The following is an 18,540-nucleotide window of genomic DNA, read 5'->3' on the forward strand; positions in this document are numbered from 1 at the left end:
AAAAAATAAAGATACTTACAGTAAGGAGCCTGTCTGCTGTTGGTCTCTTCTTTGGATTTTTTGTAAGTGCTATTTTCACAAAATTATGGAATGTTGATGACCTTTAAACAAATAAAGGCAAAACTTGATTTTTATTAAAAAGTATTTAATTTTAAGTTTTCTGGAAAGGAAACAAATAGTTTATTTGGAATATAGTTGCTACACAAGCTATAAACTTCCATCTGCTGAAGTAGATTCTTGCTCAAATATCCCAGGGCATTTCAGATTTGTACCATCCTGCTGCTCAGTTAACTAGCAAGAGATTTGTGCTACATTCACTTGAGTTACAATAAAAACATTTTGAAATAGCATATTTACTAAGCTCAAAACAGATATTGTCACTGGAAAAGTGGTCAAATGCCAGACTGCAATTGAATTCTTCTGGAATTACACAGCTGAAGTAACAATAATGCAGTGAATTACATACACCAATAACCCACAAATCTAGGGAAGTCTAGCACTCCCATTCTCCCAGGTCACCAGGAAGAAAATACAATGCACAATAGTGAAAGATCAGGAGAGAGAATCAGCCCCTTCTTTTAAAACCTAAGGTTGAAATATTCAAAGCAGTTCAGATGATTGAACACAACACCACTTCCTTTTAAAATAATGCAAGACTGAAGGCTGTTAGCCCTGGACATAAAAGTTTTGCTGTTTTTGTTCTGTTCAGTATATCTTTCAGAGGATGTATTTAAATCAGTTATGGTCATTCCCAAGACATATTGCAATACATATCCATCTTTTCTCCCAGGTGTTTGAAAGTGAGAGAGAATTGTGGGGGTGAAGGTTTGTTGAAGGAGTGATAGCCATGGCAGTGGGGTTGGACCGAACTCTACTACTGTAACGTGCTTTTAAGTTATGGTAAAGGTGTGCAGGTTTATGGACAGGTCCCCTAAGCATACGCACAAAACTAGAAGTTACTTTGGATCAAAAACGGTTAGGGTAGAGGAGCAAGTTTAAAGCGTGCGCATCCTAACAAACAAAATCCCAGAAGCCAAACTTCAGAAAATGACACTGATCCCCTTTAATAACTTTGCTGTAATAGGAACTTTACCCAATTTTGTTGCTAATACTTCCATTTTTAGATGGAAACAAACTGTTCGGCACTCAAGCCCTGTAGTTACAAATACATTTTTTTTCTGCCTACATTATTACAGTGCTGGTTTCCAATCATTTGAGCAGTTAAAAACAGTTTAAACTCATTTAAATGTAACAAAATCAAATAAATGTATCTCATTATTTTATAAAAAGGGCATAAAGAGGCCCATCTCTGTTCTGGGTACAAACAGGTCTAAAAGAACTCATCTCTAAAAAAGGTTGCAAGGCTAATTCCTAAAGAAAAGGTCCTTCATACCAGTGGTCTTTTGTGTTTCTAGAAGATGCTATTGAGCATAGTAACAGTGAATAGAAATAATGAATATTGAACAAATAATATAAACAATGAATCCACAATTAAAAAATTCAGAGGAAAGTGCAAGTTCAGAGAGGTGCGTTTCATGAGAGAATGTCATGTCCAGCGTACTATAACAAGGTAATTAAAAAAAAATGCTTCCTGATGCATGCAACAGGTGTCTCAGTACAAATGCCTCATTTGCAAGAGAACCAGCTTTCAGATGAATGGGATGAAAGCTAGTGCATACAATTATCACTGGATTTCTCCTATAAATTAAGATGCAGTTAAGTCCCATTTTTAGAGAGAAATCATTCTTAAAACAATCAGGAGTGAATTACATGTAATAAAACCTTTGGGGTTTGAGAAAATAATGAGGAGCTTTTGGTCACTGCAGAAGTCAGAGCCCCATCCTGAGAAAAAACAGTGTCGCAGGCAAACTCTGCTTTCTTTCTGGGCCTCTGAATGCCCTGGGGAGTCCACTCCCATAGTTCACAATGCAGGACCTAGGCCTCTTGCTAGAATAATATTTCATTTGACAATAGAAAACAACCTGGCCGCAATCCTATCAAGAATTTTGGCAAATGTGCAACTTCCCTGAACTCAAACACACTACAGATGCATATGAAATGACAATGCAGGCCTAAATGGCTGAAGGATCACAGCACATGCTCATAAATGGCTGACAAATATTAATTCATATGATCTTTACAAAGTGTATTGAAGAAAGAAAAGATTTTTTTATTTCAAAACTTACCATTTTGCTTTCTCCTTTAGCTTTGGAGGTTGAAAATTGCTTTTTGACATTAAAAATAAGGCCCTGAGGGAAAAGAAGCATAATAAAATTATACAAAAAGTTATTGGCATATTTTGCTTTAATAGCTAAAATGCTATGTACAGATACTGTACAGGCAGTCCTCGGACTTACAACACAATTGGTTCCTGAAAACCGCGTCTTAAGTTGAAACATTGCAACTCAGAACTGATTTTCCCATAGCAAACTATGTTATAAATGGGGGATTGGCTCCTGAACCAAAGCCCGATACCTTATTTTCACCAAAAATAAGCCAGAATTTTGTACTCAATCAATTATAGATGAGTAATATAGCTACATAACCTATTTATATTGTAAATAGCAATCATACTGATTTGGAAGGACTTCTTTGAGGTGAATCTGCTGGACATTTTGAAGGGCTCTTGGCTGAAGTCTTCTCAGGAGTCTTGGCTGCAGGCTTTTCTGGAGTTTGGTCTTTCTTAAAGAAAGCGTCCAAGGAAGTTTGGACATTCTCCAGGGAGCTGGGCAACACAGCAAACTTGTTCGCTGGCATGCCGCTGCATCGGATCAAACATTGTAAAGTCAAAACTAATGTCAGACAGTTGAAACGGTGTCAATTTAAGTGCTATTGGTTGTAACTTGAAACATTGCAAGTTGAGGACTGCCTGTACACTAGTTTTATTCTACCACAAGAGTTTGAGCTAATGAGGACTGAAGACCAGTTACACTGAACAACAGGTTTTGTAAGAAGCAAAATAAAGCCAGTCATATTCTTAAAGCCAGTCATTCTTATTTGTGGACAATGTTTTTTTTGCAATAAAAATTATTTATTTTCACGTTGAACCATGGGCTACAGGTCCGTGTACAGTGACGCTATTGCACACTTTCTGCTCACGTCAACATGGACACTAAAATGCTTACGTAACATTAAATCTTTAAGGTTCTGAATTTTGAATCTCTATCCAAGTCTTCAAATTAACGCTAGGTGTTTTTAAAAAAATGAATTATAGCTCAACAACAACATAGGGCTTTGGTACAGGGATCCATGTAGGAAGTTTTAGGGCCCAAGTTATGCAGAAAGTCAGGCTATAATAAAATGACTCTTTCTGGCCTAAAAAAACAAAATAAAAATGTTTAAAACAAATACTCTTAGTGATCAGCAGACCTCATTGGATGAAGATCAAACATGGGTGGCTGAAGCTCTGCCAGTTCAATTGCTGTTATGCCAACTGCCCAGATATCACAGAGTTGGTTGTAACCGCCGTTCTTTTCCACTGCTGCAACTTCTGGAGCCATCCTTTAAATGCAAAACCAGCATCAGTCATCCAGCACAAGAGACAGAATACTACCATGTCTCTATCCCAGGATCTCACAGCACTATTACAGCATTATGAAGGGAATTATTCCAGTGCAATAGACCCACACAAAAAATAGAAGGAAGGCAAAAGCCTAATGCAACCACCCAGCAGACACTTAACACAGAGGTTAAGTGTCTGCTGCAGAGCAGCATCAGAAACAAAATCCAAGTCCTGTATTTCCTCCAAGCTCCCACCACAAGACAATCTTTCATTCCTTAGTCTTTTTTCTCCTCCGCCAAGTAAAATGTAGCATAAAATTAAGAAAAGTGATTGTTTGAATTAAGATTTAAATCTGTATTCAAGTCTATGTTATGACTAATAGACTAATGAGGTGTAGCAGTGCCTCCATTCAGTATAGTTATATTAGCATTTTTAATTCAACCTGCAATTTATGAAGTTTAGCATGCTCTGTTTTGAAGACATATAAATGCTAACAGCAAGATCTTTTTTCAACAAAAATAGTTGAAATGCACCTCTGCTGTGGGCGCTTCCTGGTTGGTGGAAACCCAGAAACCTACATTTATGTTTTGACAGACTGAAAAGAAAAAAAGACTTAAGGATTTGGGTAGATGCATGACTATATGTACATGCATCCCTATTAACAATCTTAGGCCACACTCTAACATGTGTTGTGATTCTTCTTTAAAAAAATAAAAACCAAACCACCCCCCCCCCACTCGAAAAAAAAAAAAAAAAAGCAAAACTCTGTTATTCCCCTTTAATATAAACAGCATTAGCAGGGGCAAAAGGAGAGAGAGAGCAGAACACCAAGCCCTTCCCCTCTTCCCAACCCCAACAGTGCACAGAGCAAGAGAGAAGACATACAGCATCGATTTAGACTGGCAAAGGGGTCAGCAGTCCCTGTGTCAGGAGACTGCCCACTGCATTGGTCCCTGGACAAGCTGTAGCTGAGTGTGCCCCAGAAGAGAAATATCCCAGGATTGGTATGTATACACATTGCCCTTCTAATCAGGGTTTAATGAGCCCTGCCACTTTTCTAGCACCAGTTCAGCAATGCAATCCTGGGGAAACTGTTCAGATGCGCTTTGTGATAGCCCAGGAAAAACAGTTCGCACTTGTTATCCCGTGAACCTTTTTCCCAGCATTTGTTCTGGAACAACTACCATGGCCATCTTCATGATAGCTCTTTGTCCTGGGATAAAATGGTTTCTCCCAGGACAAATGCTGCATAGCCTTACAATATTACCAAGCAACTAAATTATAGTCCTGTATTTCCCAAATTTATGACTAATCCATTTGATCTTTAAAAGTAAAAAAAAAATCTTGTAATAATTTTCTTTAAGTTATCTATTTTTAGAATCTTTGGCATAATTTGTAAATACAACCATAACTTTGTATGTAGCAATTCTATTAATCAAAGTAATGTATTACCAATAAGGGGTACCAATAAAAGATTTTCTCTTCGCAATGGTGGCTGTTATTTTTGCTGCTACACCAAAGTCAGCTGCAAAAGAAAATTCATGAAAAAACACACAAAAACATTTTAACATTCAAGGTCCCAGAAAGAAACATTAAAAATTAAGATAACCACCTCCACTAGTTAACAACATGAAGTTTATGGGGATTTTTTGGGTTTGGGCTTTTTTTGGTGGGAGTTTTTGGTTGGTCAGGGTTTGCTTCTTGCTCCTTTTTTTTGTTTAACTTTTTCTGGCAGGCCTGACAATCGAAAGCTTGGTTGTTGCAGACAGCCTCACCATCCCTCCTCCACTTTATAGCACAGTAACTGAATGATGCAGTCAGCCACTATTTTAAGTAATATATTTTGGAGGACAGATGGACAAGACTGGAATCATGGTTCAGAGACCGCGCTGTTTCTGGATTAAATATGAGGGAATAATGAGCAAGCTGCTTGGTTCTTGCTGTTGACATTGCTAACCAGCGGCGCCTTGTTCTGAAGGTGCAGATAATCTGCATCAAATATACGGCCCTGTAGATAATTTCCCCCTATGTGCAGATCCAAAATGAATGCAATTCCAACTCCGTCTCAGCTGTATACACATTACGGTAATTCAAGGATTGGGAGGGGCACATTGCAGGCACAATACGGATGACTCCTAAGTAGAAAATGAGTATCAGTGTAATCACAGTTTAAGTAGGTAATGGGAACTCAAGTATATTTTTTCTAAGCTTTCAGTTCTTCCCAACTATCAAAGTCCTGTTATCGTAATACGTTATCTCCGCACAGCCATAATGGAGAAGTACATTTAGCCCCAGCTCTTTACGGAGTGGCAGCTAAAACAGGACACGTACACAATTCTCCCAACTCCAACATTTCATGAGCGAAAAAGATAAATCTCTCGGCCCTTCTAACAGCCCCTCGTTTCCTCTCCATCTCAAAAGCCCTATTGACAGCTAGGGTTTCATGGGGAGAGCCAGAGAAAGGTCAGTCAGTGTGGCTCTGTGAAGACAATACTTTCAGAGAATAAGAGTTCCTGTTGGTAAGTAACCCATTTTTCCTCCCTGGTGACACTGTCTCTACAGAGCCTCTTGGAGGAAATTAATAATATCCAATTCTGATACTGGGCTGTTCATCAGTAAATCTCAACACGCTCTCCCAAACAGAGTAGCAAAGTTATGCCCATCTTACAGAGGGGGAAGCCCAGCATAGAGAAGGGAAATTACTTGCCCAGGGTTACCAAGCAGGCCAGCGGCAGAGCAAGGAGGAGCCCCAGGTCTCCTGAAGGGCAGGTACCTTCCTCTCCTACTGCCTGTATCCATACTGGTATACAAGAGCGGTCGAACAGTGTTTCATTGCCTCTGACAGTGCAGTACGTATTTGCTATACCTATTCTATTCAGCAAAATATAAGATAGAGTATTCATGCCAAATACTCTGCTGGGGAACCAACCTCCTTCACCTAGAGCAGTGTTTCCAGAGGCTTTGTATAAAAAGTGATCAGAATGAGGTCTTGGCTAACTCCAATGTCAGTATAAAAGGAGTTTCACTAAAACAAAGTGTTGGATTGGTACCATTACTTCCTGTCCTTTGAATGGTTTAATTAAAAAAAGGCCTCCTTCACTGTTCTAATAATAAAACAGGTAAATCACATAACTTACCTAACTTCACATCACCATGGTCTGTTAGCAGAATATTGGCACCCTGAAACAAAACATGCAAGGAGTTGATATGCTAAAATAATGTCAAATATGTGTCCAGATTACAAGTATTAAGTTACCTTTATATCTCTATGCATTTTGCCTTTTATGTGCAAATAAGAAAGACCCTAAAAGAGAAAAAAAAAGCATGTGTCAGGTTTGCCATATGAAAATGCTATAAAATGCAGCACTTCAAAAACAATTTTTAATACTTTAACCTCAATGTGTTTACATTCATTATTGAGAAGATTAGTTTTTTGCGAACCTGAGGGCCTGGCTTCTGTTCCTCATCTCTTTCAGTTCCAGCACCCACACGTGCACAGACTTGTTTAAACAAGTTATGAACTAAATCTTTCCTTCAAACATAATTTTAGCTTCAAAATTCATCTCTGTATGCATTGTATTAACAGTCAATTTCAACAAAGCAAATTTATTTCTGAAATCTAGAAAGCTTTCAGCCAAAGTTTCTAACCTTGGAAACCTAAACCTTTTTTCAGCTCATAAATAAAAGTGAATGTGTTGTCAGCAGTGTTCAGCACTTGAAACTCATTGAAAGTCAGAACAAATCCTGCAGCATTAGTCCTGTAGCACCAATAGAACTGAACTGCCAGATCAGATTAGCTCCCCATTCCACAACCCTGCCTCTGGCAGTAACCAATTCGCCCAATGCTTCAGGAACAAGTGAGGGTTTTTAGGAAAAGTGCAAGGATGGCAACATTTCTTCCTGACACAAAAACAGCATCAGCTTAGGCCCTGAAATACAAGGATGCAAGGTATTACCCTAACTTGTATGTTTACAATGATTAGTAATCAGAAAATAAACCAAAACATTGACAGCCCAGCCATACCATTTTTCCTCTCTAAATTTTAGAATTCAGTCCCACAGATCAAGCATAGAGGGCAAAATATTTCCTTTTACTGTTCAGCTCCCTGCCCTCACTTTCTCAGAGTAAGCAATGTCTGCAAGGAGATTCAGAAATTGGTCCTAACTACCAGCTTCACTGTTTGACTGTGCCACTTTACTAAGTTATGCAAACAGATCAATAATAAGGGCCCAGACCTACAGACTTACACATGTGCCTTAGCTCAGGGATGTCCAATTGGCTGGGGGCTGCATGATCCACAGACCTCACAAGCGGGGGGGCCATACCAGGGAAAGCCACAAGCCCCCGAGGCTGCATGCTGCAAACCATGCACCCATGTCGATGCTCCCCCACAGCCCTGCACAGGTGCCCCCCTTATCACTGCACCACGCACCCCCAGCCTCACCCTTAGCTCCCTGTACCACCCCACCCTATCCCCTGGGGCTGGGGCAGGTAGCAGGAGCTGGAGGAGGGAAAGGGCGTCTGGAAACTCTGGCTGCTCTTACAGCCAGAGCAAAGGGGGCAGCTATGATTCAGGAAGGAGCCTGGAGACTGCAATTTAACTCATCATGGGGTATATGCTACCCATGGGCTGCCAGTGAGACAGCCCTGCTTTAAGTACCATATTTACTCAAATCCAAGATGAGGTTTTATCCCCTCATTCAACATGGCAGGATGAGGCTAGTCTTGGATTCAAGTACCAGTCCACAGCAGGGAGCTGCTACAGCTCTGGTTCCAGCTCAGGCCCTAACCCTAAGGCCAGGGCTGGAGCCACCAACACTGCATGCCCCAGGCCAGTGCCACTGTCTAGGGTAACCAGGAGTGACAGAAAGTAGGGAACAGGTTCCAGAGGAGGCAAGCAATGGGTGGGCAGATGGGGGGGGGCAAGCATACAGGGGGTGCAAGCACTGTGGGAGTGGGGGCAAGTGGTAGAGGACAGATGGCAAGCGGATGGAGGGGGACAAGGTGCAAGGGTCAGCCTGCCTGTCCCCATGCTGCTGCTTTCCTTTAAGTCTGCCCTCTTGCCACTGCTTTTCCCACAGTAGCAGTGGGAAGATGAATTTAAAAGTACTCTTCATTCTACATATCGTAAACAATCCATGTCTAGAATCTAATTTAGAAGGGGGAGCATCTTAAATTCAAAGTCATCTTGGATTCAAGTAAACACAGTTACATCAGTGCAGCCAATGGGACTATTCAAATTAAACAGAAGCAGGATTGAGACTTCAGATTTTGATCCTGGTATGTGATCCATACAGCCAGACTTACCATGTGTAAATCCCTTTGCAAAATTAGGGCATATTGGGAGCTGACAGGTGAAACAATGCACTGAAAATTATTAACTTATTTATTGTACTACCTGACAGTAGCGTCCTGCTAAGGTAGCTAATACTTCAAAAAGGAGAACTAATTTGCTAGCCCTAATTAACTGCTAGCATTCTTGCTGTATTCCAAGGGTTTACACATTTAGGTGACGAGACAGCACCCCCTTCTGAAGTTATCTCCCATGCAGAACAGGGACGTCATGGTGCATTTGCAGAGGTACTGTACCTGCAAAGTTTCTCTGCAGACATATGCAATTTGTAACTCTGCCAGCGGTCCTGTTACTGAAAACAGAGATAATGTCAAGTCTATAAGTTGTAATGTACAGTGCAGATATGCTATTGTAAAAGTAGTCAACAGAAGACAGCAATATCCCACATAAAAAAACTAGAGCCTCTACTTAAAATATGGTTTATTTCAAGAAATAAACTGCAAACAGTTTCAGGAGCTATTCTTATGAAGTACTGCAAGTGGTTCGATAGCCACATTTTTAAAGAATTCTTATTATTTTAAAAGAAACCTCACTCCCCAACATGCACTCTTTTTCCAGAACAAACCACTCAAGATAACTGACAATACAGGCAAAGCTGTAAAACTGGCTATGCTTAAAATGCCCTTAAATGCACAAAGTAAATAAGTTGGAAAGAAAAGTCTCTGCTCTCTGTCAGGCACAGTAATACAAGGCAATTACTTGCAGCAAGAGGAAAACATTTGCCAAAGAACACAGAAGTAAAACATTTTTAGACAGAAGTCTGTTTTTAAGTTGGTGTCATTTTACAAGGACCATGTTCATAATTCAGTGTTTGTGCCCTGTAGAGACAAAAAGCAACAAAGAAGTATTCTCCCAGTTGTTTTTTGTTTTTAATATTACACATTCAAATGGTTTTCACCCTGGAAGACTACAGCGTGGAAGGCTGCTAAATAGCTATTAAAGCAAACAGACTTTTAATCCTAAATCAACCGACTGAGAAATGCATGAGAGAATACATCTTTGCCTTAGATTCAAAATCTCCTCCCCTTCAGTTAGGGTCTGAAAAACTGTACAGTCCACATAGTCCTCCAACAATACTGTCAGCAAAATCAATGAAAATCACAGTTGACATTTCTGAGACAAACAACACACACACCAATTCTCGGATTCTTTATCAAGCATAAAGGAAGGAAACAAAAGACATATCTTTTGTCCTCTGAAAATCCGAGTTTAGGTTTTCCTAGGAAAGTTTGCTTAACCACACGCTGTGCAATCTCGACAAGTCAACAATTACTGATCTACCAGTAATCGAACAGCACATTTACACGCTGGGTGACACTGCAAGTATGAGAACTACGATGTTTGCATGCCACGGGTTCCATTAAAAAAAAGTAACTTAATTGAGGCAAAAAAAGACCTTTCTGCATAGAAATAGTTTTTAGAGGCTGCAAGGGACCTTACAGACAGATCATCAGGTCCAGCCCCCCTGCACTTGGGTAGGAAAGACTGCTGGAGTGGCTTGGACATGGGGGGGCTTACTTATTCCAAGGTGACCCTATTTCCGAGTCTCAAAATATGACACTGTTCACACCCCCTACTACTCTGGCATGTTCAGCTGTCTCCAAGCTTCAGTCTCAGCTGAGTGTAGGTGCACAGTGCTGCAGGAGGCAAGCAACCCCCTTCCACTTCTTCTGGCTGGAGAGTGCTGCTTTGTCCTGTTTTCAGTGGGGTTTAAAATAGACTGGCCCAGCAAAAATGGGATGTATGGCCATCTTCCTTATTTCTTTTACTTAAAACAAAAATAATAACCGTGCACATACAGTAACATTTAAGGGTCTCAAAGACTTTGAAGTTAGCTCTTCAATGAGATAAGGCTTTTACTGTTGGGTCCCAGCAACAGTCCCTAAGACCATTAGAAGTCAGTGGGCACCGTGTTGTCACAGAAGTGAGGTTTCAATAGGAAGTCTTCATTTCTTAGCATGTCCTACCTAACCATGACTTTTCTGGCAGCGTACAGAGATCCCCAGACTAGTCCTGAACATGTTGCGCTGAACACAATACAATGCATTGCCATGCAGAGACAGTAGGCTGGATCCCAAAACTACAGTATAATACCAATACAGTGCTTCACCTGGACTGACAAACCCAAATTGCCAGTTAATTAGCATGCATATATTTCTATAAGAAGTTGCGTTGCGACTTAGACATACCCAGATTTTTCTCTCAGAACTGACTCCTCAAATAAGAACTAGTAACTTGTAAAGCCAACAAGTGATTTCAAATTTCAAAAGCAAACGCCCCCCCAAAACTCAATAGTGAATACTCAATTTTGTATGTTCTCCACTTTTAAAATGGCCAAAGAGGTTTTTCCTACGTGTTCATAAAGGCCCACCCAAAATGACTGTCCTGTAGTCAAACCAAGCGTGAGACGTTCTAGTAAGAAAATTTCTCAGAAAATTCTCATGTTAAGATCGAAGGAAAATGTTATACTAAGATTTTCACTGACAATCATTTTAAGGATTTAGCTGCTAATACAGGGAATTTAGTACACATTTCTATTTTTATAGGACCTGAATTCATTATCTTCTGCTTATTTCACCACGTGTTGCGATTCAATTAAATAGCTTCCACAGCATTGTAATTATTTGTGTGCTCTGTTTATATGTAAAAATGCCTAATTTGCTTTACTGCATTAGAGAGTATGAGTCACAATTTTCTGCTTGTTGCTTGTACCTTAACAAACACAGGTTACCTGCCTATTGCTTAAGTGCATAAACCACTAAGTGCATTTTTCTGTCTCACCATCTAGTTTGTAACTAACTTCTGTTTAATTGCACAACAACAGGTTGGGCAAGTGTGCTCACTGGTAAGTGCACCACTTTTGCTTTCAGTTCTGGGGCTACCCACTTTAATCTAAAATAGCTTTAGATTTTTTTTAAATGGAAAGCATAAAATGACAGCATACGAATGCCAAAAGAGTCTCTTTTTATGAAGAATCATTAACAAATGTTGTGGAGACTTCAGTTTTAATAAAATACCTGTTCATTCTAGTAGCCTGTGCCAACAAATTACCATTGAAACAATTCTTTACTGATCTGCTCTCACATTTTGTTTGCTTGTAACTTCAAAAAAGATGCAAATATAGAAGTTTCAAATTACCGTGATATATGTCTTGAAGTGATCCACCTCCACAATATTCCATACATATCCACAGCTTTTCACGGCTATTAAAAAAGAAGTCGGATAAAAATATCAGAAGCTGACTCATCGATGTCCCACAAGATACAGTTAATAACAATCATGATTTTCTGCTTTTATTATTTGTTAAATTGTTATCCATTTTCTTGTAAAATGAAGAATTCTAAAGTTCAGATATGTTACAAGAACTTGTAACGCTTTGCACATATTTAGTATATTTGGACCAATACAGTGGACTAACAATTTTCACTTAGAAGTGTGAAAATCCTTAAGTGCTACATTCACTAAAAAATAATGAACTGCTGATTAGAGCTGCAAGGTAGTTGTATTTTTACATGACCTTTATGTCAGCTAAAAGGTCATGGTTATGGCAACTGAGATGTACATGCTATTAACCAAGTTAAATTAAATAAACATGTTTACTTTGTAGTTTCCACTCTCAAAAATGTATTTTTTCAAAGCCCCCATTTCTCCACCGGCAGTTTTCAAAAGGGTACTTGGCTGACAGGTTTAACTGTGTAAGTCCAATTCAAATAATTTTGGCTTGCAACCCTAACTCTAAAAGTGGAACCCTCCAAGTAATGTTAAAATCAAGTTTCCTAGAACTGTATAGTTGAGATGAGAGGGAAAACACTGAAAAATAATAATCTGCATTTTCACAGAGCCCACTGATAAACTACAGAATTCCAGAGGAACGGAAAATATTCTCCATGTTCTTGTATTAAATGTGAATACTCAAAAAGGCAGACACCTGGCATCATCTGGTTTATCGCCTGGGTATTTTAGAGCCATCATACCACAGCCATAAAATATAACTACTGCCACAATTCAGACTTTAGAGCATTTACCAACAACAACTTACTACATCAACCTTTTCAAGCGACAGCAGTACCTTTAAATAAGATGCCTGCATGCATAACTATCTGGATAAGTCATGAGCCTTTTTTATTTTACGTTATTAGCCTTTCAAACCTCCTCAGGAAGCTAGCTGAAGGGAAGGACTATTCCCAAGACATCAATGTTTGAGGCTGGATATATTGCAACAGTCTCTAGAGGAACAGGCTCTTGGCACCGATGTATTCCATTCTTCTAGCCAGCGGAGATCATGCAGAATTAGTCACTGTTTTAAAAGGCAACTGGGAATCTAGGGACTGCCTCTAAAGAGGACTGAGGAAAGGGGACAAAAGCACTGGGGACCATGATGTCCTGGAGAAGAATCCACAGAAATACACGCACCAAAAGAGGTTTACCTGAGATAGCTCCCAAAGTAGGCTACAATATTGCAGTGCTTGCATTCTTTAACCATATATATTTCTTGCTGTATCAAGGAAAAGTCATCACCTGAAAAACAGAGATGGCATGAGTATGTTAACATACCACAAATACAGCATGGACAAGCAAATGAGGAAGGGGAGAAAACGGTCCCCAGTGGGACCAATTGGAAACACATTATTAAAAGACGCCCTCGCGCTTGTGCAGGTGCTGACCCTTCCATAAGTCACCCCTCCATGCCACTCTGCATCTGCTATCCACATGTCATTCTCTACCTTTTCTTCTCTTTGCACGGGAACAGAACCGTTTCTTGGAGGGCTGGGAGAAGACCTGGCCTACAAGCCTAGCGGCAGCACGCTTGCAACCAAGGAATGCACGCGCTCCATTTGCTCGCACATCTGCAAGCACACAGGGTGCCTTGCGGTGGCAGCCCTGTTTGGTCGCAAGCTGCCCTGGCTTTGTGGCCCTCGAGTCCTGACGGGGTCAGGAGAGGGCTCTTTCCCCTCCTTTCCCACTCCCCCAGAGGGCCTGGAGGACCCTGCTTTGGACCAGTGAGAGAAAGCAGAGGCCATAACACAGGGGCGGGCAATTATTTTGGGCAGAGGGCTGCTTACCCAGTTTTAGCAGGCTGTCGAAGGCCGTATGGGTAGCCCTGCCCCTTGACAGGTGCCCTGTCCCCTGGTCACCATCTGGGGACCAGTGTCCCAGGGCCAGCACCGGTGGGGCCCAAAGCGGGGCACAGGCTGGCAAGGGACTGTGGAGCCAGGCTGGGCTGCACCAGCAGGAGGGGGGAGCTGGCCCGGCTCCATAGAGCCCCTGGCAGCTGGGACCCCACTCCTGCCACCCTGCTCTGGGCCCCACCGGCATTGGCCCCAGGACACAGGTGCGGTCCCTGTGCTCCCACTGGCTCCCCGCACACTCACACCCAGTGCCCCCAGCCCCACGGTACAGGTGGGGGGGAGCGCTCAGCCCCGACCCCCTGCTCGCCAGCAGGGAAGAAGGTGGTGCTGAGTGTGGAGAAAAGCGGCCCCTCACCTGCCCCATGGCCGGTGCCCCGTGCTGCAGCTGCTTGCAGTCCGCACGGGGCTATCCGGACCAGGCACAGGCAGTCCCAGATGGGCTGCGAGTGGCTGCAGTGCGGGGCGCTGGCCATTGGGTGGGCAAGGGGCCACTTTTTCCTGCACACCAGCTTGTAACCTGCCCCACTGCCAGCTGGGGGGGGGAGGGGGGGTTAAAAACAGGGTTTAAAAAAAAATACTTGAGACCCATAGAAACGTATGCATGTTTTTAAAACTGCTCCAATGAACTCTAATTTTCAAACAAAACCGTTCTTCTGCAGGACTTGGAGTCGAACATTGCAGCACCAATTTCCTGAAATTGAGATGCAACTGCAGCTTGTATCTAGGATGATTTAAACAGGGTCAATCCTGCTTTGAGCAGGGGATTGGATTAGATGTGACATCCTAAATTTCCTTTCATCCCTACTTTGTCTATGCTTTGGGTTCCAGTAAGAGAAGCACAGGTTGTAAAGCCTGACTAGGGCCCTGAGAAAATAAATCCTTGGCAAGTAACCTTGGCTGAATTGGTTCTATTAACAGTGTCCAAGACGCTGTCCTAAATCTAGTTTGGGAATGGCCTCACAAACTGTAATTTCATGTGTGGATTACAGAGGTCTCATACCCTGGGAGATAAATAAGTAGATGGAGCCCCTTGAATTTCTGCATCGAAACTCAGAGAAATTAAAAAACGGAACTGGATTTTTAAAATTCTTTTACTTCTAATGACTCACAGCGCTGCTATGGAGGACAGAGGGAAGAAGCTATTTTCAAGCCCCTGATTAAGTTGACAACATCCCTTTACAAAACGCCAGAAATATAAACCTACTTCACAGACTCCTTTCAACACCCTTTGAGGACAAGAGGGCCTAGGCCAAGACATTCCGAATGTCCATTTTTCCTCGCTGTGTGAATTTACAGTAATAAGTCTTCCCAGGTTTATATTATTCATGCCAACTTTTGTTCTAGAGAAGTAATAAACCTCTGAAAAATGGGTTCAAAACGGAAAAGCCGAGTGAATCAGTCGGCAGCTTATAAACATGCACTTACATTTAACAAAAATTATTTTTAGACTTTAGACTGGTAGCATTCCCGGTACTCTTTATACACAAGTCACTGCAGTCTATCTGCACTGCTGTGTGCGCTAGAAATCAGGAGTGCTAATCTATCCCCTCTTCAAAACAGAGAGCCTCCTTGGTATCCCTGTTCAAAGGTTTTAGTCAAAAATAGAGCTGCAACATCAATGCTGTACTTTCTCCAGACCAGCCTGCTCCAGATCCAATGAAATCAGCAGGGGTCTTCTTATCAACTTCGGTGAAGGTTGGCTTCTCAACCAGGGTGCCATGGCTGCCACAGGTGCTACAAGATCCTTTTAAGGATGCCACATGATTATCACTGGCAGGTGTGTAAAAACCTACATATGACTAAGATAGACCCAGAGATTATACATAGTAATCCATAGCATCAAAAATATCTGACCTGTTGTGGGCTTTTTGAATTCTCTGTAACAGAAACATCGCTCTATTATTTTTTCCATAGTCAAGAAACTAGTGGAAGCTAAGAGCTAGCTTTTCCAAGAGATGCCTTGAGTTTAACGAGGGGTGAGAACCACTGGCATAGACCCTAAATGACAGAGAAACCACATTATTTTGATCACTTTCTTTGCAACATAAAACAAGGGAAAAGCTGACACAAAAGAACTGAGCTGACAATTAGAGGAGGGTAGATCTCTGGGTTCAGTGCTAATGTACTTTAAATACCTGCTCTACAGCCAGATGCTTCTTTGACAAAAGGTGCTCATATTTACACTTCAAAACAAAAACTGTAGTAGAGACAAAGTTTGGGATACATAACTTTTACATAACATCTTAAGTTTAGGGGAGAAAAAAAAAAAAAGTCTGGGACACTGTAGTTATACCCTCGAGCATAACAAACTCAGGAAATTAAACTTTAAAGGTAACACTTAAAATATACTGAAAGCAGGAAAGCTAGTTTTCTCTTCCAACCTATAAGCACCTAGTAAAATGTAACAAAGCAATTACGTTTGTAGTTTTAAAAATCTTGAAGGCCTTGATGAGGAAAAGCTGTTCAGCTTACCAGAGTACACAGCAAAATACTTCCTTCTATTAAATAAAAATGGCCTTAAATACAAAAGAGTTTTAAAGTTTCTTTCTGCTTATGGATTAGGCACCTTGCACGTTATTTTATTAATTAAAAAAGTAGAACAACAATACACACACAATCTATATATAGATACATATATGGGGGGGGTGTATTGGTATTCTAATTCCACACACACACACACACACACACACACACTTGTTTAAGCAACTGGGTATGTTATTAAGATTCCTATTATTTCTTCATCTGATACAAGGCAAATGTAATTAAGTCACTAATTTTAATTGGCAACCTTATTTTAAATTGTCTCTATTTTAACTTTGCTTTGCATGTATACTTTTTTCTCCCCTTCTACCAGTATATTTATTTCTAACTATGTAGAGCTTTTACATTAGATCGGGAACTCTTTTCCACTAACCAAGAGAATGCTCTCTCTCTCTCCACTATTATTTTAATTTTAATTGTTATTTATATTTATATATTTATACATACACCCCCCCATTGCTTAAACAAATGTAAATATATATATTTGTTTGCTGCAGTTGTTTTTGTAAATAAATATATTTACATTTGTTTAAGCAATTGGGGAGGGAGAGAGAGAGAGAGATAAATAAATAAATAAAACAATTAAAATGAAAATAGGAAACTGAATATTATATACATACACAAGCTTTAGTTAAAGCACCCCTGCTGTCATTTTGAAACACGGGATGCTGAATACAAGTGACACTGCAGGCACGTTAATCAGAGCGGCTCAGAGCCGCTCTAATTAAAGCACTCCCCCCTGCACCCCAAAGCACATGTATAGACACCCTTAGAGACTAACTGGTTTAGAGAGGTATGAGCTTTCATAGGTGACAGCCTGCTTCATCAGATGCTATGAATGAACTACCATGTTAAAGAAAATTCTTGGAGGATTCTGAAACCTGCCATCGTGATATGCAATCTTGTTATGTATTGCAAGCTAAATAAGAAAAAGAAAGCACAGTTTCTATAAATAGATAATCAAGTTCTGCACAGATACGCTAAGTCCACACCGAATTTCAGAGTGAATTTGTGCCCTTATATGTGATTTAGGGAATTTGGGGTTTTAGTCAGATGATTTGATTCATTTCACCACTGATGACAAATTTTCTTCAGGAAAAGCTTTTTGCTTACGAGTACCCCACTGGAAAATTTTCAAAATAAAGTAGTTTTTAAACCACATCCAAATGAGGAAGTGCAATAGAAGAATTCAAAGAGGAAGAAGGTATTCACTTTCCCCAACTTTAGCTCTGTGCGTTCACATCGTATCAAATGCTGCGCAATATGACAGTCTTCCCAATAGGAGAGATTCCTCTCAGCAGAGAACCTCTGATTGGAAGGGGACATTTTATCATTAAGAGCCACCACACACTGTCCAGTCACGGAGAGACACACACGCGCAGAACTTCTGTAGCTCTGTGAAGTAGCGCAGATCTGAGAGTTTCAGGAAGACCGTGAGAGAAGAGGTGAGAAGTTATACTGATGTTGATGGGGAAGCTGCTCCCAGTGTAGTGGACAGAGCAAGGAGGCCCAGAATCAGAAGGAGCAAAGAATGGAGTAACTATGGGTAGAAACAGACATTGCCTGACATAGCATTTGTGTTGCCAGAACAAATTTGGATGGCAGCACAGGATGGGAGCAAAGAGATGCCCCTACCCTTTGCTGTGCCACATCAGTGGCTGTGACCAGAGGAAGCATAAAACAGTGCCACTCTATTGCAGTAGATGTCTGTTTGCTCTGTGACGGAAGAGCACAGGCATTCCGGAAATGCCCACACTCTCCAGACTCCCTGGGCAGGTGCTCCAAGGGCTTGAGGGGCCCAATCCTCTACACCCCAACAATTCCTGTGCAGGATCGGGCTCACAAGCCCTGAACTTTTCCCACTTATGGAGTCCTGCCCCAGGGACTCTCAGGGCACCTCTCTGTAAGCAGGGAAAGTTGAAGTTCCCTGCTCATGGAGCCCTAATCTGGGATCTCCAGGGGCCTGTCTCCATGAATGGGGAAAGCCTGTGTGGGTCCTGGCATGGCAGCATGG

The 18,540-nt window shown here is 41.1% G+C and overlaps 1 protein-coding gene across 2 annotated transcripts in view; it reads right to left on the reverse strand.

Annotated features, from left to right (window-relative positions):
• The window catches only part of MAP4K5 (mitogen-activated protein kinase kinase kinase kinase 5), a 106,999-nt gene that overhangs the window by 38,623 nt on the left and 49,836 nt on the right, over window positions 1-18,540 (reverse strand). For both annotated transcript variants that reach the window (XM_019550942.1, XM_019550941.1), the window contains exons 3-11: window positions 13,284-13,374; window positions 11,995-12,059; window positions 9,093-9,148; window positions 6,759-6,806; window positions 6,640-6,682; window positions 4,955-5,027; window positions 3,370-3,501; window positions 2,187-2,249; window positions 20-101 (exon numbers count right to left, since the gene is read on the reverse strand). In XM_019550942.1, the coding sequence (XP_019406487.1) occupies window positions 20-101; window positions 2,187-2,249; window positions 3,370-3,501; window positions 4,955-5,027; window positions 6,640-6,682; window positions 6,759-6,806; window positions 9,093-9,148; window positions 11,995-12,059; window positions 13,284-13,374 (653 nt within the window). The remainder of the gene's footprint in view (window positions 1-19; window positions 102-2,186; window positions 2,250-3,369; window positions 3,502-4,954; window positions 5,028-6,639; window positions 6,683-6,758; window positions 6,807-9,092; window positions 9,149-11,994; window positions 12,060-13,283; window positions 13,375-18,540) is intronic.

The sequence above is a fragment of the Crocodylus porosus genome, unplaced genomic scaffold, assembly GCF_001723895.1.
Source record: "Crocodylus porosus isolate Cpor-Errol unplaced genomic scaffold, CroPor_comp1, whole genome shotgun sequence".
NCBI classification, from domain to species: domain Eukaryota; kingdom Metazoa; phylum Chordata; order Crocodylia; family Crocodylidae; genus Crocodylus; species Crocodylus porosus.